Genomic DNA, 25,396 nt, shown 5'->3' with positions numbered 1-25,396 from the left:
GATCCCTGCATTGCTTTATTAACTGTTGTTATTTAAATTCACTTTACAATAATTTTGTATGGTGACAATACTTTCTCTACTTCTTTTTTTCAAAGTAATGGTCTGTACAATAAAAGCTTAAAACCAATAATATATCTTGAATCTTTAATTAATATTTGAAATGTTTTTTTCACCAAGTTTATTATAATGTTCAAAACACGGTAACTTTTCGATTAAATCTTCGTCTTCTTTGAATCCACTACTAACAAAATCCCAAATTTTCAATAATTGTTGAGAGGGCATGCGCAATAATTTCGTTAATATTTTTACTAGTTCTGGCGTAAATTCAACATCTTTGAAATGTTATGTTATAACTCGTATCTGAAGCACTTCACTTGAAATATTTTCTAGAGTGTACATTACGAGGTGTTTTTGGAAACAACGAAACTGATAATATCAGAAATATAGATATTGATAAAGCTTTTGATAAGATAATTTTGAAATGAGAAATTTCGTATATAGATAAATAACAATAATGGTTGACACATATTTTTGTTTAATTTACAATTTCCAAATTATTGCCACCAATTTATAATCATCAAATCCCAATTATTATTATATTGGGAGCCATGTGGCATTGGTATTCAGTGTGGCAAGATTTTTTATTTATAAATTAGGAAATTCTATTTTTCATCGTTTTCATTTGCACTTTATAAATAATAGTAATTAAATATAATTCTATTATGAATAATCGATAATTATTTTATTTAAAACTATTATTTTCATTTCCTATTGTTTAAATTGAATGTGAAAGTAATCAACAATAAAATTTTATATAAAAAAAAACTGGAATTACAACGTGACAACGGTGTACCTAAGACATCTGTTTTCGTAAAAATTTCTCTGAGGTCTCGAACCTGTTGAGACATTAGTCACACGCATGTAATAAAATTTAAACTTTTATTTTCCTATTTAGATCTAATTTGATAAGATAAACAAATCGAAAGTCACAATCTGAAATATTTAAATAACAATACTCAAAATCTGCACTTTGATTTTTAATATTCAGTTTAGTTCGCGTTTGTTGTTTGAACGATTGCAGTGTTGTCACATGTTTTAGTTTATCCGAATACAAAATAAGTTATTTTCTATATGGGAATGATGTATCGATGTGGAATATGTTTTAATATTTAAATAAAATATTTATAATTCTGTATACTTTATTTTTCTATATAAAATATTTATATTTATCACAATTTCAGGTCGTAACATTATTTTATAAAAAATTATCACATTTCACGATAAAATCACTAAAATTATTAAAGTAGCACCTCTAAGTAGTAAAAGTTCACAAATTCAATCAAATAAAGAGTATTTCTAAATATATTTTATCGTTTTATCTATGTAATTTCGCAGTTACTGAGAATCAAAACATAAATCAAGTTTCTATCACTTGATCGGATTCAATAACTGATTCTTCATTTTTCAATTTTTCATAATTCACAGTGGATTTGAATTCCAATACCATAACAACTCTAAAAAAACGTTAATTTAAATTTTCAAAAAATTTTTCAACCTCTATGTTTTGTATTATACTATGATCTTATAAAAAAGAAGAAAGATTGACATATCAAAACAATGTAGTTTGAGCACAAGTTGTTCAAACAAACAAATGATATCTTCTAAGAAAATAAGAAGAAAAATTAATATAACCAACAATGTAGTTTGAATGCAGGATATAACGAACAAGTGATATCGTTTTATTATCATTTTTAACATCCAAAAAAATATTCCAAGCAGTCGTATAATATTCAAAAATGTATTTTTATTGAAAAAAAAATTATCACAAGTGTTCCTTATAGTAAGAAATGTATAAAACATCATTCAGGATTAAAGGTAAGACATTCTTTTTCACGAAATAGTACCAAAGTAGTTTTACAACATTAATTTTTACGAATTATCGTTTTATACATCATCTGTCATGTAGTGAATATTAAAATTTCTTTTTCGCCATCCGAAAATGAATAAATTTTAAAATTGCATTAAATCAGCTGTAACTTCGTAATTCATATAATTTTAATCGAAATAATATCAATACGTAAGAGATATAAACAAGATATAAAAAAAAATGATGAAATTGCTACAAATGTAGTGAATCATGTTAAGATAATGAAATGATGAATGAATGATACCAAATACTGTAATAATACTTACAATATCAAAATTATATCAATGCTGAATAATCCAGCAGAAACGAAATTATATTCAGCTGGATTTGTATTTACAGTTATGTTATATATCATTGTGTAAAACGGGGACGCAGCTATTGATACAATAAACTGAACAAAAATTATCAAAGAGAATATTTTCGCAATTTCATCGGCTGGTACTAGTTTTGCTACCAACGTACGACATTGCGGACTTATTATTGCTCCTAATAATTTAACAACAACACCTACAAATCGAAATATAATAATAATGTAACAAAATCCCATTAAAAAAGCACATAAACGTTGGTATAATAAGTGAGGTTATAATGAGTTAAGAAATCGGTAATGACCGTTAAAGTAGTTCGCGGCGTTGCCAAACTGTATATAAAATCTTGGAAAACTATGTGTAACTGAGAACTCGAGAAATTTTTAATTGGAAATATATGAAATTCAGTTTATGCGGTCGCTACTTTGAATTTACAAAATTTATTTAGAAACATTTTTTTAATATATCCCTGTAATAACAAAACAATTTTGTTGTTTTTTACTAAACTTTTTTTTCATAAAACAACTGACATATTTCAATTTAATTTAATGTTTTTTTATATATATACATACATAGATATCCGAAAGCTCGGAAATATATTAGAGTTAGTACACTTTGTTGTTTAGTTTTACCACAATCCCACCTCACAATCTCATAATCTGGCAACGACTTCATTCACACATTTAATCGATTGATTAAACTATTAAAAATAAATGTTTATCTACTTACTGAAGTAGATGTGAAAATCCGTAGTTGCCAATCCTCTAATCAAATAACCGTTCATCGCGGAAATAATGCCGAGTAATATGGCAACGGATTCGGTAACATTTAACAAATTTTGTAAAATGTACGTACCACTGATGGTACCTAAAGTGAATAGTAAATTACTAACACCACTGTAGTATGTATAATGTGTATAATTCCATCCGAATTTGTCTCTTAATAATAAATATAATTTCGAATCGCCGTTCGAAAGGAAAACGTGCACTGTTAAAATTGCGGTTATTAGCATAATTATGCTTCTATTGTACTTTTCTCTAGCTTTTACAAGTACCTTGAACATTTCTTTTAGATCGACTACGTTACACAATTCTTTAAATCGAAACTATAAAATAAAATAGAAAAAATTACAACAACACCCTGTAGAAATTTCTTTTACTATAACATAACCCTACTTTTTAATGATTTTATATAAATCGTACTTACCTCGCGATTTATATTATCATGCGTCGATTCAGGTACAAAGAAATAAATATACGTTATATTTAAAATTATTAATACCATTGCTATGGCGTAAACAGCGGGGTAATTTGTAGCGTAAAATATATAGGAACCTGAAAAGTTTCCTATAAGCATACCAATTGAAAAGCTCGCCTCAAATAATGCCATTCTACAAGTAAAATTAAATGAAACTGCTAACTTCATACATTACGGAAAATGGTCTTTTACTATTTTGTTATTTAGAATATAATGCAGGTTACTAACCTAACTTGATTGGTAATTGTATTAAGGATAAGACCAGTTTTGATATGAATCATTTAAATAATACCGTAGACAAATTAATAATCCGGAGGAATCTCACAATCTAACTAAATGTCAAAATAATCGCTGTGGGGTAAACAAATGCTTTTTTCGTAAGTTTTTGTGGGGTTTGTGAAGTTATTTGTTCGATTTTAGGCCCTATTATTCACAGTTTTATTGTAAAATTGCTTCTTAAATAGTTGATATTAAAAACATTTCGAAATTTATCTATACAGTGTTTTGCTTAGCATAGGCAAGCGATGAATAGGATATATTGGGAAAGGCCAATTTTGATAGGAATCGTTAGAATAATACCATAGACAAATTAATAATACGGAGGAATCTCTACAATCTGTCAAAATAATCGCTGTGGGGTAAACAAATGCTTTTGCCTTAAGTTTTTGTGTGGTTTGTGAAGTAATTTGTTCGATTTTAGGCCTTATTAATCTCAGTTTTACTGCGAAATTGCTTCTTAAATAGTTGATATTGAAAAGATTTCGAAATTTCCTTCCGGTAACGTGGCTTTCATAGTTGTTGGTAGCCAGGGAGCCGAAAATGAGGTCTTAGATGGCAGTGTCCGATTAGAAGTTCGGTCACTAGTCTGATTTCGCGCCTATTTAGCTGGAGCAGTTGTTTAGTGAAATACGAAAGGAGTCCATCTATCTGGACCTTCGTTTATCTCATTCCAGGTGTCTCTAGACCTTTCAGAGACGCGATGGCAACGCTTTTGGCCACACCAAGGATGTTTTCTGGACCTGATCTGCGTGGGGTAGATATTGATGTCAAAATTTCATTAAAATCGATGCATGGAGTTGTTAGCTTTAAATGTAAAAAATATCGGGGTACCTACCTCATTCCTCTAGTTTCATTAGTGCTTATATCGGAAATATAAGATAATAGACTAACGAAAAACGCAGCAGAACCCCCGGTTAACATAGATGGTATTGAAGATAACATAAAATACCAAGGACTTACATTTGGAAAATAACTTAGTACAGTCATTATCATTAAAGCAAAAACCATACCTAAAAGGTGAATGAACCTGTAGAATTTATGATATTTGAAGTCTCTCATGGCTACTAAAACTCTACGAGTGCAACTATCCAACCACCACCCAGATGATGCTATATGAACTTCTATTGCGCCACCCTGTATTACTCAAAATTCGTATGAAATTGAAGTTTTGCTACTGCAAAATTTAGTTAACTTTCGTCTTGAATTATTTGTGGATAAATAAAAACCCATGATTCCATTCGATTTTTAACGTTTACAATTTCCTGTACGTCTGGCAATTGAGATAACTATAAATAAATCGCAAGGTCGGTCGTTGGAAATTTAAGTTTTTTATTTATCGATTGAGGCAGTACGAAAATTAGTTTGAAATGAAATAATATCCAATGCTAAATAACAATAATTATACAAAACTTCGATAATTAGATTATTCTGTTTAGTATGACGATAGTAACCTTGAGATTAAACATCGATGTTTTAATTTTCATGCAAAAAAATAACAAACAAACAGTAACGGCTACAAGGATCATATTTTTTATATATACTGTTAATGATAAGATAAAAAAAATTGTTAGCAATGTCTAATATTACTCATTAAAGTTAAAATTTTAACGGGTTTTAGTTGGGGTGATTCGATTGGAATAAACCCTAATACTAGTTTTATACACATAATTACAGGGTGTTTCATTTAAAATGGGAAAATTTCACTTAGATTTCGGTAGAAATGTTAGAAATTTCTAAATATTATAGATGAATTTGGTAAAAATATGAACTCCTTTTTTATTTTCATTTACAAAATATTTAATACTCGTTGCCCATAACTATTTCCTTTCTTTTAATTACGCCATGTTTTATATATTATCATAAAGGATGTTCCAAAATTGACGAATTATTTGTATTAAAAATATATTTCAATAATCAAAATTCATATTCAAACTGACTTTAAATTGCTATTCATTTTTTGACGATATATATGGCTACATTGCGCTGTCATGAAACACCTAAATAGAAAATTTTAGTGACACTCATTTGTAAAGAAATGTAAAATCCGAAAGAAATGTTTGTATGACTGGATATCTGTCAAATGTCAGTTTAACGTTGCTACACTGTTTTACTGTTTTAAATAACTTTGAATTTATTAGATTTGGTTTTATTTATCAGTTGTTTGTGTAAATAAAAAATAAATACGTGTTTTCACTACCTAACCTCATTTTATTTAAATCGGCAATCAACATATAAGTTAGCTAGTGTTACCAACTTATTTTATGACGTAATATATAAATATGGATGCAGCCACAGAAAGAAATCAATACATCAGGTAAAAAAAGAAGAGTTACCTACACTTGTGTAAGACATCGGCAAAATAATAATATAATAATTTGATATAATAGGCGTGAAATTCGCTTGAAATTAATACGTTTTCTATACGAGGAAATAAGTTTTGATGCTATTAAAAAGTAATTGTGAAAAAATAAATGGCAACTAGGCATATCATTAATCTAAATCTCGTAGTTGTACATTTAATCTTCAAATATTCACTCCGCAACTCGAAAAGTACTTCATGATGATATAAAATCGAATTAACACGAAAATACCTGTTTGCCCACAACCGCCATATTGAAACGAAATGTTAATATGTCTGTAGAAAAGACTTTGAATGATTGTTTAGCTTTTGAAGGAGATGAATAAAATCTATTTTTTGTAATGAAAATTGTGTTTTTGATGTATTACATTATTTTCAAAATCCGTCGAGTGTTATTTCTATCTCCCTTATGTCACCATGCGATGAATTGAATCAATGGAAATGATAAAGAAATGAAGATGGCCAAAACAACAATTAAAAGTACCTGTATGAGATATTAATATAATTGGTTTTCTTCCGAATTTATCGGAAATAGGCCCGAGAAACAAACACAACGCCAATCCAATTACATTTTCTACCATAGATCTTGTGGTTTCTATGACGTTATACATGGGCTGCACTTTCTCTTCTAAAGCTTTAGTTTCATTATTATCTTCAGTATTTCCTAGTAAAGCACATTCTGACTGATTGAATCCCAGTATAACGTAACAGGTACGATATAACATCAAATTAGTATTAACGGGGCCTTGAAGTTCGAAAAACAAACAGTTAATTTTTATTTCAACCCCAATTAAAACGTACGTCACAATGAGAATCAACTACCGCAGGAATGGTCAATCAATGTTAGAAATCACGCGTTTCTAGGCTAGTTTCACTTTAAACAAAGAAATCAACATTAAACATACACGCGACCAAATAATTTTTCAACGCGATCAAATCCCCTTTGACGTGGCCAAATGCTTTTTTAACTCAAACAAATACTTTTTTAATTAATACACCACATCTCAGTAGATGGTTCAGAATTGCGTTTAAAAATAATTTCTATTATCTGATTCTTCTATTTCTATCAAATCCTTACAACAATTTTCCTTTTTGAACTGATTAAGTATAACATGGGCATACGTGTTTTAATTTAATTTAATTACAAAATGGTACTGAAAACGTATAAAAAAGTGCAAAAAGTATATCAGTTCATTATTTTATCTAATTTTCGGAATTTTATTCTGCTTGATTTTATAATAATCACTAAACTGATACTGATGAAATTGAAGAGAATCGTCAAAATAAAAAAGAAGAAATTGACACTTGTAACAAACAATAAGGGCACATAGTAACGTCAAAAATATAACCTCAAATTTCCAAACTATCATATGAAACGAGATCTTTCAGATTAGTTAATTCTCATTGTAAAATGTAATAATTTATCAATAAAATTTAATCAACAACTCACCTAATAACTCAAAAGTGAAGGAAAATAAAATAAGTGGTATTTCAATTGTTGGTCTTACAAACACCATAATTACACAATTCACTGAACTGAAAACAAAATTCTATTAAACAAAACTTCTCGTTTGTTGAAATAAACAAAGTAAATTTAAACTTCCCACTTTCTGATAAGATAAGAAATTAGCAATTTTAAAATTATTTTATTCAAATATGAAATTAATTTTTTTGAAATAGTAATTATTATATACGTACTTGATAGTCTAGATGCAAAATGTAACATCAAGATTTACGTTCATTTGTTGAAGGTCAAAAAATGAGTAAATGAATCATTTCTAAAAGAATCACAAAGGTATGTATATACTTATCACACAACAAAAAATTGCTTTCAAACACTAAAGTTATGTACTAACTGCATAATTTACTTAATACATGCATAATTTATTGTATTTAAATTTGAAATATCACTTTCTGATAGTTTAAAACAAACTTTTACGAATAGTAATTTACGCATTTTATTTGAAATCACTAAAACAAAAGTTTAATAAAAAGTATCAATTTCAAAACAAAATAAACCTAAATCAGCTGTAAGCTTACGTAAAACTAGAGGTGGGCAAATATTCTTTTAAGAAACAACGTCGATTATACTTACACATGTATAAAGTGTTGCCTAAGTTATATATCTATAAAATTAATATTGTTAATAGGTTTGTTCCAACTAATTTGAAGCGTTTATTCTTTTAACAATACTTACTATAAAACAAGTATCGAAAAAATCGTTCCAGAAATGGTTCATAAACGATACCTAAGGCTCTGTGACGGTAACTATACAGTTGGAACACGTAATCTCGATAGCACAGAATCGTCACTGTACCAAGGACGGTTTTTTGATGTGTTGGACCGAACCTAATAACTGAAATACAATTATCGTAATTTATTTTAATTAAAGATATGAATTAAAATTTGATCTGACAACAGTATTTATTGAAATATACACATTTATTAAGTTCTTTTAATAATTTTTCATAACCATCCAAAAAAACATTGACAAGCATGCTGAGTCATTTGGAACGCTTTTTGAAACGCACCTTTCGATTATGTAGCTTGAAGTTAAAATCAAGGCCACGAAATGTAAACTGTCAATATCAGTTGATTTGGACAAATTTTGACGAAAATGATTGTTTAGATAAAAAATTACTATTAAATCACAAGCTTCAGATATGTGTCTAATCAGATTTTATTACAATTTGAATTGTTATCAAAAATATTTACGGTAAATAAAAAAGGTAATTAATAATAGTTGTATATTATAGATATCGATTGTCGAGTTTGAAGCATCAAAGTAAATTGAAGAAAATTATAAAATGGGTGCAAACAGCAGCAAGAAATTAGCGGCGAAATGTCCGTTTTTATCCAAAGACGAACAACTTATTGTTAGTAATTCTTTTAAACTCGCTAGTAAAAATTCCGAAAAGATCAAAGAAGAAGAACTAACTGTAAGTTTTCATTTACTCAATAGCGATTTGCTGATTTGATATCGTTTTAGAAAATATGGGGAAGTCAGGTAGATCCAAGATTATTACAATATTTGAATAATTATTTATTCGGTATAGGTGAACATCGACAAACTACAGTTGAATTAGAAAAATTCGCCGAGTTATTTGTATTCTGTACGAGAGGTACAGTCGATGAAAAAGTGAAAGTGTTGTTAACTTCACTAGGCAATAGTGAAACCGAAAATAGTGACATACCTTATATGTTAGTCAAAGAGGTAAGTTCAAATGAGTTTTAATCCAAATAAATCGTCGAAATTGCACTATTTCAGTATGTCGAAAGCATAGTGGCGTCTTATATGAAAATCCAAAAATTAAGTAACAATAAACAGTACAAAACATGGTTTTCTAAAGGTTGTTTCACCTTACCACAAAATATTCAACGTTTAGCAGAAAGTTTGACTCACGAATTAACCACCGGTGAAATTCTCAATAGAAGATCTCTAGAGATATGGTTACAAGGGGCTACATTATTGGGTCAACTGTTATTATATGTGTCCATGTATTTATTCAGTATCACCCATAAGGAAAAAGGAGGAGTTGCCAGCGAAAAACCAGGTGATTATTTGTATATTTTCATTATTTCATTAATTTTATACAGGTTAATATTTATATCAACGGTTTTAATGGTTTTTATCGGCAATGTAAACAAAGTGCAGGACCGGATCAGCTCCGACGATTTTTTTCACAAAGTAAACAAAGTGCAGGGTCGGATTGGTTAAAAGTGTTTGGCAATGTAAACAAAGTGCAGGACTGGTTCAGTTCTGACAATTTTTGTGACAAAGTACATAAAGTGCAGGGTCGGATTGGTTAAAAATTTTTGGTAGTGTAAACAAAGTGCAGGACCGGTTCAGTTCCGACGATTTTTATGGCGAAGTAAATAAAGTGCAGGATCGGATTGGTTGAAAGTGTTTGGCAATGTAAAAAAAGTGCAGAACCGGATCAGCTTTTACGATTTTTTTTGACAAAGTGCAAGACCGAATCAGCTCCGACGATTTTTATGGCGAAGTAAACAAAGTGCAGGACCGGACCAATTCTGACGATTCAAACGACAATATAAACAAATTGCAGAGCCGTACTGACTCGAACGATTCCTGAGAAAAAGTGAACAAAACGTAGAGTCGGTTTGGTAATTTCAGATCGTTTTGAAATGTTAACAAAGTGCAGGGTTGGATTGACTAAAATAGTTCGTTTTGAAATGTAAACAAAATGCAGACTGTAATGACTACAACAGTTCGTTTTGCAATGTAAAAAAACAGGACCGTATTTGCTATAACAGTTTGTTTTTGTAATGTACATAAAGTACAGGATGTGACCAATTCTGACGATTTTTTACAACAAAGTACATGGCCGTACCGGCTCGAAGGATTACCACGAAAATTTACCAATGTAAACAAAGTGCAGGGCTGGATCAGCACCGACGACTCGTACCACAATGTAAATAATATACAGGACCGCATTTGCTACAGCAGTTTTGTAATGTCATCAAAGGACAAGTTCCTGCGTATGAAAAAAAACGACGTAGAGGACGCAGGACCGGACAAAATACAGGGTCGAGTGAGCTCACGCGGTTCTCTCGACAATGTAAGTCTAATACAGAACCTTACTGGTTCTGGCGTAATTGTTTGTAAATTTTCTATTTTGAACACACCAAACTTTTTATTTTTTCAATGAATCATTCTGTATCTTATTCGAAATTCCCTTTGCTTGTTGTGTTTTATACAGGGAATTAAATTATTGTTTTGCACCCTCTATACTTAGAAAGCTGTAAAAAAACAAATCTATAAGAGTCAAAATATGTCAAAATTTATTCAAAAAAAAATGAAAAATGGTAGTTTAGGTGGCTTTGAAAGGGTGATCACTATATAATATCATCATCACTATATATATATATATATATATATACAGGGCGTTGTTTTTGTTATAATATACGTCAATAATAATAACATTTAACAAAATCGAATTGTTGCAACGTGAAGGTGATTTCGAATTAAAATACGTGGCGTTTCATTAAAAAAAATATTTTGATGCGGTTCGGATTGTCCTTAGGATCATCATTGCCGACCGAAGAACACGATGGCGCCGTAGAAAAGGAAAAAGATCGAAGTTTGGTGCCGTTCTGTCGCGGTTTGGATCTAATGCCTTCTTATCCAAGTATATTGGATCTCAACCAAATAATTTTCATAAACGCGCATTTACCTCAACAATATCAACTCGAATGGCGGTTCCTTTTCAGTTCTCAAATACACGGAGAATCGTTTTCAACTCTAATAGGTATGAATCGAATTTTCAACTACGTATTTCAAAAATTTTTAACGATTTTACAATTATACAATGTTTACGTTGAAACCTCCATCTTTTAATGATAAATCGTATTGAATTCGCGATGTTGCCAGAGGTAATTTAATAACGGAAATAATTGGAAATAAATATGTTTTACGACATTTTCTTGACATATTTTCAAAAATTCAAATTCCATAAATATTTATTATAATTCAAATAGAAAATATAAACCGAATTGGATTTTAAATAAATATTCCTGTGTTGCCAAATGTAATAATTTTTCAGGGTATACGAATATTTTTAAAATTTTGAAAATTGAAATGAAATTCAATTGAAAATTTTATATTTTCAGTTGCTATAATTCTTCACTTTTTTGAAAATCATTGATCGTGTCATTATTTTAAATTCAATAAATAGAAAATTTGATAACATTCCAAATAATTATAAAACATTTTTAATTGTCATTGTTCGAAATTCTAAAGCTGACCCTGTTCCGCGCGCCCATAGCAACTATCTTCACTAACCTAACCTAACTAACGCCAATGTTAACATAATATAAATAGTTCAGGTCAATAACCTCCATCTTGAATTATAAACAAAGCTAATACGCGTTGTTGTCAATGTTAATTATACATCAGAGGTGATTGGAAAAAATAATTTAAATGAAATATTTTATCATTCGATTTAGTCGTAAATTATGTAATTATCATTTATTCGTTACTGAAAAAGTTGAATTTTCAATAACTCTTTCCATTTTTAATATAAACCTATAAAAAATTCCGTTTCCGTTTCAACATCCGAACTGAAATAATTAGAATTTAAATAAAAAAAAACTTGGCAACGCTGTAACTAATTCTACTCTGACAGTTGTTTATACGTATCGACGTATTACAAATATATTGAAAATTGATCATTATTAATCGATATTTAATTGATTATTTTCATTTTAATTATTATATTTTGAGATTTTAATTTTTGTATTTTGAAAAAATAAATGTTTTTAAGGATAATATTGATTCGTTATAAAATCAGATCAATAACCTCCATCTTGAACTATAAATCAAAGCTAATACACATTGTTGTCAATGTTAATTATAAACCGGGTATTGTGAGAAATGACTAAATTTTTGATATCAATATTTACGTTAATAAAACCAATTTTTTTTCGTATAAATAGGTAGAATAGTGAATCAGGGACCATCCATACTCGTAGTTGAAGATTCAAACGGTTACACGTTCGGTGGATTTGCCCCGGCGAATTGGGAATTGAACGCGAAATTCTTCGGCGACGATAGCAGTTTTCTATTCACTTTAGCGCCTCGTATGAGGGTATTCTCATCTACAGGGTACAACCAAAATTTCCAATATCTAAATTTGCATCAACAAACGTTGCCAAATGGGATGGTAAATAAAATTTTTGATTGTTGGATTGTTTCGTGATTTTAATTGATTTTATGTGTTAGGCGATGGGAGGTCAGCATGGTTATTGGGGTCTTTGGTTTGACAGCGAATACGGTAAAGGTCAGAGCAGTCCGTCGTGTACGACTTACAGGGATTACCAGCAGCTTTCCCATACTAAAGAATTCACTTTTAGACATATGGAAGTGTGGGGTATCGGTCAACCGCCGCCTACGCCTCAAGAAAAAGGGGAACGGGTCGGCGGCGGTATGAGTATACTCGACGGGAATGCGGAGAGTAAGGCTATGCTCAAAATGGCGGGTAAACAAATGCACAGTGAAGGATTGAAGGAACCGCCGCCGGAATAAGTGGGGAAAATTAAGCCTTTTTGAGATAAAAAGATTGATTTAATTGAATTAAATTCTATATTTATTTATTTATTTATTTCAGTAAATAATCGGTTTAAAAAATGGAAATGAATAGTGAAAAAATATCGTTCTATTTGATTAAATGAAAAAAATTATTTATTGTCTTTTTTTACCAAAAAATGCTGCGATTTATTGAAATTTTTGGGTTCAAAATGTATGAAAAAAATTTTCGTTTTTTGATTTTAATATTTTTGAGCGAAATTTTTAACAAAATCGTTATTTTTCTAAACAATTAGTTTTTTCCCAAAATCTTATCAAATTTTTCGAAAATGCAGTTTTTAGACAAAAAAATTATTCAAATATTTTTTTTCACAAAAAAGTGTGAAGAAACAGTTTTTTCATTTTTATTTTCTTTTGAGAAATTTGTTTCAATATTTGGAAAATATGGAATCTGTGTTTTTTACAACAGAATTATTTGTTAAAAATTTAAGACAATAAAATTGTAAAATAATTAAAAAACTATATGAATAAAATTAATTTTAGGTTTATTTCTATTAAATCATTTAGTTAAAAGTGTATTTGATTTTTTTCAAAAAACGCTGAATTTTTAATTTTTTACGTCGAAAAATATTTGAAACAGAAAAATTCGAAAAAATTGGGCAAAAATTTTTTTTCAAATTTTTTTCACAAAACTTTTTTTTCAGTTTCAACTATTTGGTCAAAAGTGTATTTTATTTTTTTCGAAAAACGCTCAATTTTTTATTTTTTTACATCAAAAAATATTTAAAACAAAAAAAATGTGCAAAAATTGTTTTTTTTTTAATTTTTTCTCACAAAAACTGTTTTTTCCATTTTCAACTATTTGGTTGAAAATGTATTTCATTTTTTTCGAAATACGCTAAATTGTTTAAGAGAATCTGCATTATGGACAAAAATTTTTTTCATAAAAACTTTCATTTTTCAATCATTTAAGTAGTCAAAATTTCAAAAAACCTCAAACCTAAAACTGATATTTAAAATAAAAATTATAGTTTTCTTCCTGTCCTCAAATTTTTACATCGAAAAATATTTAAAACAAAAAATACAGAAAAAAATGTTTCGATTAAAAAAAATTTCGAAAAAATCTATTTGAATATTTGATTCTATTTTAAATCCTAAATATAATCAAAAATATATAAGAAATTGTTTTTTTTGTTTTAATTATTTTTTTTTTGTTTTTAATTGTTTTTTTTTTTCTTAAAATCTGTGTATATACGTAAGGTAATTTTTTAACCAATTTCCAAAAAAAGCATCATTATATGTGATATTTCAAATCCATAATTTCCTTGTAAATCAGCCAATTACATTATTCCAAGTTCCTTTCAATTCCTCAATATTTTTATCAAATTTACACATAAAAATTACTACACTGTTAAATTATTTTTAATAAAATTTATGTGATTCTAAAATTACACTGTTAAAAAAACTCAGACTTATTTTATCAGTATATAGGAAATCTGATTTTACTTGAATTAACCACATCGATTGCATTTACTTTTACTTCATTTACAATATCGAAACGAACATATTTAATGCACACTTTTATCAACCATCTTACCGTAGCAGTTTTTTCAATCCGTTTTGCTTCAAAACCATTCTGGTCTCTATCCCACTACTTAAGTCTTCTCAACCCAGCCAAATCGTCATGTTTAGATAGTTAATACCATCTAGAAGCAATCGTTCCTAATCCTTCCCCGCACACGTCGTTAATTCAGCTCCCGTTCCAACCCACTAGCTGTGGAACCTTCAGCTGTAACCACTCGGCCGACCAGAATTATTCCCGGCTCACGCTCCAATCCAGAGAAAATCTTACTCACTAATGCCTCCTCCACCGAAATTTGCTATCACGCATTCGGCTTGAAACACTGTCTTTATCCTTCTCTTTTCTTCTTTTCCAGATTTTGAGTTCAGGTAGTCTCAACCCTTTTCCTCTTTGAAGCTGAGGGTAGTGTTGCTCCAAAGTTTTGGTTGTTGATTCCTATGGTACAAGCCCTTGGCTGAGGTAGCGGCATCCCGCTCCAGTGGGTCATCTCTGCCTCCTGGTTGTCCCGGTTCCGGCATGTTCTTTCTTTAATCGTGATGTATTCTTACTCGAAAGTTGGATGTTTCCTAAGTTCTTGTTCCCACTGTTTTTCTTTCTTCGTGGTGGTTCCTAGAGTAGCTAGGGAAGGATTGGTCCACTTCAGCAAAGCTCTGCATGCCGGAGTAAGGTCTGGACCTGGGGAATTGTTCGAGACCGCAATCAACCTGCTGCCATTCATCTGTCGCCACCATGTCTTCCTAGTTGGATTCGGGGATTGTTGGATCAATCTGTGTTTAGGTGATATCATCTAATAGCAAATGGTCTTCATTTTGGTCCATTTCTTTTCAATTCCGATCTACTTGAAGCCAAATAGCATTTAGAATCCAGTTGCACTTTTTATACCACTTGTATTTCCTTTTGCGCTTCTTTCAGATCTTTTTGAGTGTTTTGTAGTTCTTTATTTCCTCTAGATTCTATAAAAATGGAATATCGTATTTGAAGGCAACTGGAAGTCATCTTTTATTAATTAGTTATTTATTCTTTTTCCTTATGAAGGACTTTTTGCTGGTTGCTCAGGACTTTCTTAATGGAAGTTGAGTTTATGTTATATCTTTTTAATCATATGATTAACCAGAAGAATGAGACGTTGTGGGAATAGTTGTACATCGTTTGAAATTAGAATAATTTTGTTTAATCGAATTTATACCACAAAAAAACCGTCTGAATAATTCTATATGACCCGATTGAAAAAACTGTTTTTGTAAAATCGATATTTTGAGATAATTTCGAAAATTTTCCACCTGTTTTGGTGTTGAACAATATTGTATGTGATTTATTTATATGTTATAATAAAAAGTATATACTTGACGTCGTTTTATTAACAAATTCCAAAGATGATAAATTCGAATTAATTGCAAGGTATTTTGTATTTTTCCGAGATAATGAAATTTATTTTTAGCAAAAAAATTATTCACTCAAAATGTTTCATTATACAAAAAAAATATCAAATTCAATAAGATTTCATTTCTAAAATGACATTGACCCCTTCAACCTCAAAATTTTTTCGATAGAAATGCTAATTATATTCTGGGTAATAAATAAAAGTATTTTAATATTCGAAAAATTTTTCTATTATATAAGATTAAATTAAGTGAAAATTCGTATTTTATACAATGCGACTCAAAGAATCTATAGTGTCCCTTTCCCTTAAACAATATTTCGCATTTCTGACAGTTGACATATGACAACAATACTGTCATCCATAGGCGTTCGTATCATTCAAAATTATACAAATCTTGGCTTGGATTTATGGCAATTGATATGATAGTGGAACTATGACATTCTGTATGCGTTTGTACAATATTTTGGATTTATGACAATTGAAATATGACAACAATGCTGCTTCAAGTCATCCATACGCGTTTGTTTTGTTTAACACTAAAAAAATCGGATCAGTTCGGATTTATGACAATTGACTTTTTGTCGGTTTAAATTACTGACAATTGACATGACATTTTGTATTTCTTTGTACATTCTTTCGGATTTCTGACATTTTTATACAATATTTCAAATTTCTGACAATTGACATATGACAACAAGGCTGGTTCGATGCTAACATCCATAGGCCTTTGATTAAATAAATCAGAGCAGTTTGGATTTTTGACAACTAACAATTGAAATATGACTTAATCGTCTTAGATTTCTATCTTTGGGACCTTGTTTGTGCAATTAGACCCACTACTAGAGATAACATGATCGAGAGAATACGAAACACCATTTTGAGTATTTCGAGGGCAGAAATTGAGACTGCTGTTCAATCTACTCTAATCTACTACTAATGATAGGCGACAATTTGAACATTTGAAGTTATATTTCCATTTTAACTTCCATAACGCAGTTTCCCGGTGACAGCATAAGTAATATTGACATAATAATTGGAACTATTATTAATATAACAAGGAAAGACAATTTCGAGGAGTCAAAAAATGTTAAAATCCGTTCATTCAACCCGGAGTAATTTATGTTTAAGGAAAAATGCTCAAAATTTACACATTTCTTAGGATATCTCGTAATACGAAAAAGATATCGACATGTTTTCACTATTCTGTTGCTAAGTTGGTGTACTTTTATATTTCTTAATTAAAACTGCATATTTCCATTTAACATTTTTCAAGGATAGTTAGATTTAAAAAAATAAATAAGTAGCGCCCTCAAGCGTATACGTTACTCATTAGGTTGTTTCGAAATTATAACTCTTACATTGGTAGAAAAGAGCTCTCTTCAAAAAGACTAAGTTTGCGTAGATAGGTTAAGCAGAACTGGACTTACAGGCGTTTTTTCATAATAAAGTTCCCGCTTCCCCCTACCTCTTATTTGAAGAGATAGACTAAAACTTGTAAAATCAAATATACGCTGAATTTCTTGAAGAATAAGATAATCAAAGTTTAAATGCATCTTAATTAGGCAATATTTGTAAATAATTCATTTTATAATTTTTGGTATTTAATTACGCCCTCTGGCGGTAGATCTACAACTCTGTGAATAATTTTCAGGTTTTTCCCAAGTCAATTTTGTTATAAATTTTTTTTCCCGAAGCTGTACTATAAACGGTTTCCGAGATATGGTCGAGAGCCATTCTTATTGGGACACCCGGTACATTACTTCGGGGCTTGCGTCCAAATTTGTGTAAGGCCATTTGGTCCATCCTACAGTTCTTGGGAGCATACCAATATACCACCTCCTAGTAAAATTATTGAGCTCGGTTTTCCTTTAGTTAAACCTTCGGACTAGCACCGTCAGTCTACTAGTTGCAAGATCCTTGTCATGGGGTGTTCCTTCCATAACAAAGGATAACTAAGTCATCAGCCTTATTTAGGTCAGCGATTAAGACAACAACGATCAGATATCACAGGGTTGGAGACAACACTCCGCATTGCGGGCAGCACCTGGCCGCTACAATCTCGACAACTACGCCGTTAAATTTTTAGGCAGGATCTTTGACAAACGAGGAGTCACATCTGACACCTGATTTAGGCTCGGGTTACATTCATTCTTCGGTACGATGGCTTCCACCTCAAACTGAGCCGTCCTTTGCACCAGCCCTCCCTCTAGTGCAGATGTAGGCGGACCCGAGGAGGGCGGCTGAATCCCATCACCAACGTCAAGCTCCAACAGTTCCTAGATGGGGTTTCAGCAGTATTTGTGATACAAAATAACTGTAACGATAAATAAATAGAATAATCCTAGTATATAATATATACAGGATGGGAAAATATCATTATTTGAAATAACGGTATTATAGGTTATGTTTTACATTTCCGTTTGTCGATATGATTGGGATGGGAGATGAAAAAGGTTATTAAATCAAACAATGAGTTTAAAGACAATTTATTAATGGTATAAACAAATACACTGTCTTTAATCTTCGTAATATAAAGTGATTGTGATCAATTCAGTTCGTTTTCGAATCAATTTCTCAAGATATCAACAGCCAAACGTAGGACAAAATGCGTCAAAGTTCACGACAGGTAACGATGATCATTTAAAATGTAAAAAAATGAACAAACAACAGACAATTGTAAAATTCGTAAATTCACCAACACGAAATCTCCTCACCGACAAAATATATAAAAAAAAATGAAAATTCGAACATATTAAAAGAAATATTCTAATTAAATGCATACTGGGTAGTTTAGTGGTAGTGATTTTATTTTGACTAAATTTTTAAACGGTAAGCTACGACGCCGGCAACTCCAGCCGCTACGGCCGCTCCTATTGTGGCCCACAAGAAGATCTGAAAGGAAAATTTTACTCGTGAATCAAGATGTACGTCATCGAGGAGAAATCCATACGTGTTCGCTTCGTTCAACATTAAACAGATCGGATCAGTTTGATTTATGACAATTGACAGTTGGAATATGACATTTTGTATTCCTTTATAAATTATTTCGGATTTTTGACAATTGACAGTTGAAATTTGTCAATTTGTATTCCTTTTTACATTATTTCGGATTTCTGACAATTGCCAGTTGAAATATGACATTTTGTATTCCGTTGTAAATTATTTCGGAATTCTGACAATTGACAGTTGAAATTTGTCATTTTGTATTCCTTTGTAAATTATTTCGGATTTCTGACAATTGACAGTTGAAATTTGACATTTTGTATTCCGTTGTAAATTATTTCGGATTTCTGACAATTGACAGTTCAAATATGACATTTTGTATTCCTTTGTAAATTATTTCGGAATTCTGACAATTGACAGTTGAAATATGATATTTTTTATTCCTTTGTAAATTATTTTGGATTTCTTACAATTGACAGTTGAAATATGACATTTTGTATTCATTTTAACATTATTTCGGACTAATGACAACTGACAGTTGCAATATGACATTTTGTATTCATGTGTGTAACATAAAAAAAATAAATGAATTACCTTTCTACCTTCTGGTGCCTTTTTATTGGTTTCTGCAGATTTGGAGGAACCATTAAACATTCGTTTCGCCAATTCCTTTTCAGACATCTTTTGCTTAAGCAACATTTTCGATAAATTGTTCATTTCCTTTTGAATTTCCGGATCGTTCGGCGATAATTCCTTCGCCTTTTGCAAACATTTCATTGCCGTCGGCAAATCGTTTTGTCCAATATACGCCTCGAAAAATATTTCTTTTTATATTTTTTTTATAATTAATTTTTTATCGATTAATCATTTTTCTTAACTATTTTTATTCCTTAATAATTTTTATCATTATTTTAAAAATATTTATTCCCCCTTCTCATAAAAAAATTAAAGTGCATTAATCATCATTATGTAATTATTAATATTTAAAATTGAAGATATTTTCATTATTTCTCAATAATTATCATTTTTATTTATATTATTTTTAATTTTTTTAAATTCTTCGTTTAATTTTTTTATGTATGGAATATTTATTATTTTTTATCGATTATTAATTTTTTTAAAATATTTATTGATTTTGTTTTATTACCAATTACTATTTTTTTCGATTTTTTTATGCTTTTATAATTAATATTATTTTTATTTTCATCATTTTTTTATAATTCTGATAATTTTTCGTTAATTATTTTCTTCCATTTATTTTCCATAATTATAATCATTTTTTATCGATTATCTATTCTTATTCCTCAATAATCATTATCTTTGATTTATTTTTATTTTTCTATAATATTTATTATATCACTCTTTTCTTGAATATAAACAGTTTTTATAATTATAATTAGTTTTAATTGATTATTAATTTTTTATAATTTATATTTTTCATTGATTATTTATCATTAATTTTTTTTTGTTACAAAATTATCGTTTTTTATTAATTATTAATTTTTAAAATAATATTTGTCATTATCGAATATTTTTTATATTTATTAATTACTATACATTTTATATATTATTATCTTTTCATTTTTATTTTTTATCGATTATTTTCATTCTTTTATAATTTTTCAACCATCATTTAATTTTTTTTATATTTATAATTATTTTTAACGAATTTTAATCACTATGTGTTAATTAAAATTATTATTATTTCCAATTAATTTATCACCATAATAATAATTGTATAAAAAAATTTGAACTGAACTTACTTTAGCTTTCCGGAAATGAGCCTTAACGTTATCCGGCTGACATCTAAGCACGATTTGAAGGGAATTAAGCGCCGCCCCGAACTGTTCGATCTTAATATGCGCCGCCGCCATATTATTATAAACGCTAATCCTATCCTCCAGTATACTCTGTAAATCCGAATCTGATACTTCCCCTTTGGTATTATCCCCCCCTTCGACTTCGTCCAAATAATCCAACGCCCTCCGGTAGCACTGGATAGCGATGGTGTTCTCCCCTCGCGTGTACCACCAATTACCCCGTTCCCTCTTCTTATTTCTGGAATGGGATTTTTTTTATTAAAACGACCATTTAGATAACTTCATACTTCGAATTTTCTTTACCCTTTTTTCCTTCTTTGCGCTATCGGCATGGTATCTATGTCGTCTTCAGGTTCGACGCGTACTAATTGCACTTCGAAAATAACCACCGCGTCGCTCGGTATTTTCGGAGGTAAACCCTTTTTACCATAAGCCAATCTCGGTTCGATCTTCAGCTTACACGTTTCGTTAATATTCATAAGCCCTAAACAAATATCTAGACCTTGTATAACCTAAACGATACCAAAATATTGAAATATTATTATTTAAACTCTAAAATCTTCACTTACATCAGATTCTCCTAAATTCAATTCGAAATTTCGTTCCTGTTGGATCAAAGTTTCATCTTCCAGGTAACAACTGTAATTTATGACACATTTTTCGTTTCTTCGAGGTCGACTATTCGGTTCGCCTTCGACGACGATTTTTTTCATAATAGCTCCGCTTCCTAGAAGATCTACCCATTCTGGTTTCGAGGTTTCTTCTTCTGGTTTTGAAGTTTCTTCTTCTGGTTTCGAGGTTTCTTCTTCGGTTTGTTCTTTACAACTAATATTGTCTTCGCTTTTGACGTCGTCGAGAGGTTCTAATTCCGGTAATTCGGATTGATCGGAATCCTCTAATATTTCTTTTGTACTTGGATTTGAAAGAGATTCGGTTGATTTCTCGTGCTCCACGAACGATTCAGCCATTTTAATATACCTATCATTTATAATGAGTGAACAATTTCTTACCTTATCAAAGTTTCGATAAACGTATGTAATTATTGATAAATATGAATAAAACACTTACCAGAATAATTAGATTTTCATTATAATGTTATAAGCAATTAAGATACTGAAATTTTTCGTCTTTTTTATTTAATATTTTTGACAATTCTTATTTTTTGCAATCAGGTTATGATAATTATGTGACCTTTAAACATTGGAATTATTTTGATAGGTGTGAAGGTAGCTGCCAATTTAGTCAAACTAAATTTCCGATAAAGCCCGATTGGAAACTCCAGTGGAGTACTAAAAAAATTTATACACGAGATTTTAAATACTAAATTTGAAATTCTTCAATCAAAAAGCTATTTCTCTAAATAAATAATGATTTGCGAAACGAAAATAGCAAATATTCAATCATTTTGACATTTTAAATGTTAATTTTTATTACTTATGCCAAATTTATATGAAAAAGTATAAACTTTATTAAATTATTGTACAAAACGATAATGCTACGTCTCTATCATTTCCTCACCCTATTTATATGACAAATTAGTGTTAAATATCTATGTTTCATCTTTCACTAAATTAGAATTTTTTTTTATATAATTATACCCATAGCAAAACAATTACTTTATATTCATTAGCCTAGCTTCACTTTGCATTCTATTTTGCACAATTAATAGATATTATATTTTCACGTTTACGTTTAATCTCAGCTTCCATTTTAAAAAAATTGAATTTTATCACAATAAAAAACGTTTTTTTATACGTATGCATTAAAGGTAAATGATTTCGTAAATATGCAATATATTTAGATCCGCACATTTGATCCGCTCCCCATAAAGAAATAATTTTCTACTATCATTATTTAAATTATTGAATATGTGAATTGCAGCTCTGCAATTTTATTTGAGTATAAATTCCTTAATCCTGTTTAGAAAAAATTTTGATACTTCCATGGATATATATTCGGCTAGTGTCGGAAGCATTATTATTACATTTGACAGCTAGCTTCACGTCGTTAATTATTTAACACAACCGCGATTTTTAATTAGTATTTGATTAAAATTTTACCTATTGGTGATAGTGATTTTCGAAAATTTGTTTATATTATCTACCATACCCAAAACATGAATAATCTAGTTAAAAATTTGTACAGTAAATTTTAAAACCAGTAGTGTAGAGATGGGAGTCTATATTTCCTGTTTTTTTCTTTTTAATATTCAAATAACTTTTTTAATACGAATTGGTCATTTTACACTTAATATTTAATGAAATCTACATGTAAAAAAATGTAAAATTAAAAAAAGCTGTAGTACAAATGTATCAAGCAATTAATAAAAATTTGATCTTTTAAAGAGAAATGGATAAGATAGAAACAATCAAGTGGTTGCAATGTAATACGAAAAATAACAGTTCCAAAATAACGGGACTACAATGAAGGTAATTTATCATACCTCTCTAGTAATTTTTTCAGCTGGAATTTATTTCCATCACGATTTTCAAGGTATTTTATGAATAAAACTCTTTTCCTATTTAAAAACGACTTTATTTATAAAGCTTAGAAAAGTATCACTGGAAAACACATAAAAAAACTAATTAATCTCTTGCATCGGCTTTCTCCACGCCGAAAGGTTCGTCGATGGTCTCTGCGCCGCAGTCTGCAATCACGACATCTTTGCGTGGTTTATCACGACTATCTGTTTCGGTTGCTTCAATTCTTCTAACGACGTTCATCCCTTTGATGACTTTTCCAAATACAACATGACGACCATCGAGCCACGTCGTTTGTTTCGTAGTAATGAAAAATTGCGAACCGTTCGTATCTTTTCCGGCGTTTGCCATCGAGAGCCATCCGGCTCCGTAATGTTTCAGCTTGAAATTTTCATCAGCGAAACGTTCTCCGTATATGCTGCGACCTGCAAAGAAAATATCTACTCTAACGACCCCAAAAACTAGAATGTCTCCCCACCCCCTAAGTTGTAGGTAAAATATAGTGTAAAACACGTGCGTAAATTTTGAAATTTCCTTATCGCCACTTATGTGGAAAGAGTATACGCCATGGTTCGTAGGAAAAATATAATGTACAACACGTGCGGGAGCTTTGAAATTTCCTTATTGATTTGTGTGGAAATATTGAGTATATGGCGTGGACCGTAGAAAAAATATAGTGTACAACACGTGCGGAAGATGGGAAATTTCCTTATTGATTTGTGTGGAAAGAAATATTGAGGATATACGGCGTTGGTCGTAGGAAAAACATAATATACAACTCGAACTTTAAAATTTACTCAATGGCTTATCTAATGACAAAATGACTGGAGCTATAACCACCAATTAAGATAATTGTGTTCTAATGAAGATGTATTATATTCTAGTTCATGCATTTCCTGTATAATATCACTATGACCTTAATTTCGTTTGATTAAATGCGTAAAATGATTGTTCAAAACCAAATTCAGTGAAAAGCCTTCTGGTAACACAAATTTAATAAGCAACAAATATAAATCGATTAAAAAAAGTATTTATTTCAACAATTTTTTCCTAATTAAAACTAAAAAAATGGATGTTTGTCAAGAAAAGCTAAAGAAAAAATGTTTAATTTTTAAATAAACACAGAAAATAAAAAAATATGGATATAAATTTAGGTAATATAATAGAAATTTTCTTACCTCCTGTTCCATCGCCTTTAGTAAAGTCACCACCTTGAATCATAAAATCTTTAATCACCCTGTGGAATTTGCTACCCTTATATCCTTCCCCTGTAGGTTTGGTAGCTAATTCTACAAAATTCTTCACTGTTTTCGGTACAGTTTTTCCAAATAATCCAATTTCTATACGGCCAATTGCTTCGTCACCAATGACGATTTCAAACCATACCTAAAAATTTTTGGTTATTATGTGAAAATGAAATAAAAATAGATTACAGGAAAATTTACCTTGTCGGTTACTTTGGGGCCTTTCTTTGCGGAATCATCATCACTTCTCACATAACCTAAAATAACTATAAAAGCCAATGAAACTAAAAGAGCTTTCATCGTTGTTTTGTAACCAACTTTATCCCTTACTAGCCAGTGAATAAATAAAAAGCTCATAAAAAAACCTCTCTTGGAAATCTGAGCAAAATGAAAGAGCAAATGGACAATATGTTTGGGAATACTCTTTTCACATTATGCAAAAATGCTGCAGTAAGTGAGATGGCAATAAACATTCACGTCGTAGTAAGAGAACCAATAGAAGCGCGCCACGGTCAGCTGGTGCTGCGTCATATCTACTTTCTCTTTTTCTCCCGCGTATAAATGCAATGAAGTAACAATATATTAAAAGCGGGTAAATTCAAATTTAAACTTGTATATGTAATCTACAGATTAATGACCTCTTTCTTTATTTAGAGGAAGTTCAAGGCTAATAAACAATTTTGAGAATGATATTTTACTAAGAACATAAATAAATAAAAGTATGAATGAGGAATTTGAAAGTCATACGACACAATCAAGATTATTTATATC

General features: G+C 30.0%; 4 protein-coding genes across 6 annotated transcripts; 1 reads left to right on the top strand and 3 right to left on the bottom strand.

Annotated features, from left to right (window-relative positions):
- Positions 1-1,181: 1,181 nt before the first annotated feature.
- On the bottom strand, positions 1,182-8,443 carry LOC130894401 (proton-coupled folate transporter-like). Of its 2 annotated transcripts, XM_057801232.1 has the most exons (10): positions 8,328-8,443; positions 8,226-8,256; positions 7,829-7,908; positions 7,581-7,666; positions 6,615-6,875; positions 4,607-4,781; positions 3,442-3,625; positions 2,965-3,340; positions 2,194-2,434; positions 1,182-1,514 (listed from the first exon to the last, which is right to left on the bottom strand). In XM_057801232.1, exons 4-10 carry the CDS (start codon positions 7,645-7,647, stop codon positions 1,418-1,420), a joined length of 1,401 nt encoding a protein of 466 aa, XP_057657215.1. In that variant the 5' UTR covers positions 7,648-7,666; positions 7,829-7,908; positions 8,226-8,256; positions 8,328-8,443; the 3' UTR covers positions 1,182-1,417. The 2 variants fall into 2 exon arrangements, with proteins under 2 accessions (XP_057657215.1, XP_057657213.1); XM_057801230.1 differs by lacking the exon at positions 8,226-8,256 and having other exon boundaries at positions 8,328-8,431.
- A 236-nt stretch (positions 8,444-8,679) lies between these two features.
- On the top strand, positions 8,680-16,104 carry LOC130894402 (MTOR-associated protein MEAK7). Of its 2 annotated transcripts, XM_057801234.1 has the most exons (7): positions 8,698-9,069; positions 9,120-9,344; positions 9,399-9,684; positions 11,176-11,400; positions 12,587-12,813; positions 12,873-12,948; positions 13,004-16,104. In XM_057801234.1, the coding sequence occupies exons 1-7, from the start codon at positions 8,938-8,940 to the stop codon at positions 13,078-13,080; spliced, it is 1,248 nt and encodes a 415-aa protein (XP_057657217.1). In that variant the 5' UTR covers positions 8,698-8,937; the 3' UTR covers positions 13,081-16,104. The 2 variants fall into 2 exon arrangements, with proteins under 2 accessions (XP_057657216.1, XP_057657217.1); XM_057801233.1 differs by having other exon boundaries at positions 8,680-9,069; positions 12,873-16,104.
- A 2,504-nt stretch (positions 16,105-18,608) lies between these two features.
- LOC130894058 (peptidyl-prolyl cis-trans isomerase FKBP8) lies at positions 18,609-22,241 on the bottom strand. Its single transcript, XM_057800603.1, has 6 exons — positions 21,970-22,241; positions 21,471-21,879; positions 21,205-21,413; positions 20,845-21,139; positions 19,676-19,891; positions 18,609-19,030 (listed from the first exon to the last, which is right to left on the bottom strand). The coding sequence occupies exons 2-6, from the start codon at positions 21,867-21,869 to the stop codon at positions 18,953-18,955; spliced, it is 1,197 nt and encodes a 398-aa protein (XP_057656586.1). The 5' UTR covers positions 21,870-21,879; positions 21,970-22,241; the 3' UTR covers positions 18,609-18,952.
- A 1,173-nt stretch (positions 22,242-23,414) lies between these two features.
- LOC130893648 (peptidyl-prolyl cis-trans isomerase 5) lies at positions 23,415-25,086 on the bottom strand. The gene is made up of 3 exons (XM_057799911.1): positions 24,827-25,086; positions 24,560-24,767; positions 23,415-23,806 (listed from the first exon to the last, which is right to left on the bottom strand). The coding sequence occupies exons 1-3, from the start codon at positions 24,980-24,982 to the stop codon at positions 23,487-23,489; spliced, it is 684 nt and encodes a 227-aa protein (XP_057655894.1). The 5' UTR covers positions 24,983-25,086; the 3' UTR covers positions 23,415-23,486.
- Positions 25,087-25,396: the final 310 nt, after the last annotated feature.

The sequence above is a fragment of the Diorhabda carinulata genome, chromosome 5 (genome assembly GCF_026250575.1).
Source record: "Diorhabda carinulata isolate Delta chromosome 5, icDioCari1.1, whole genome shotgun sequence".
Taxonomy (NCBI): Eukaryota; Metazoa; Arthropoda; class Insecta; order Coleoptera; family Chrysomelidae; genus Diorhabda; species Diorhabda carinulata.
Note: the sequence above shows the minus strand (reverse complement) of the source record. Positions and strands in the feature narration are given on the sequence as shown.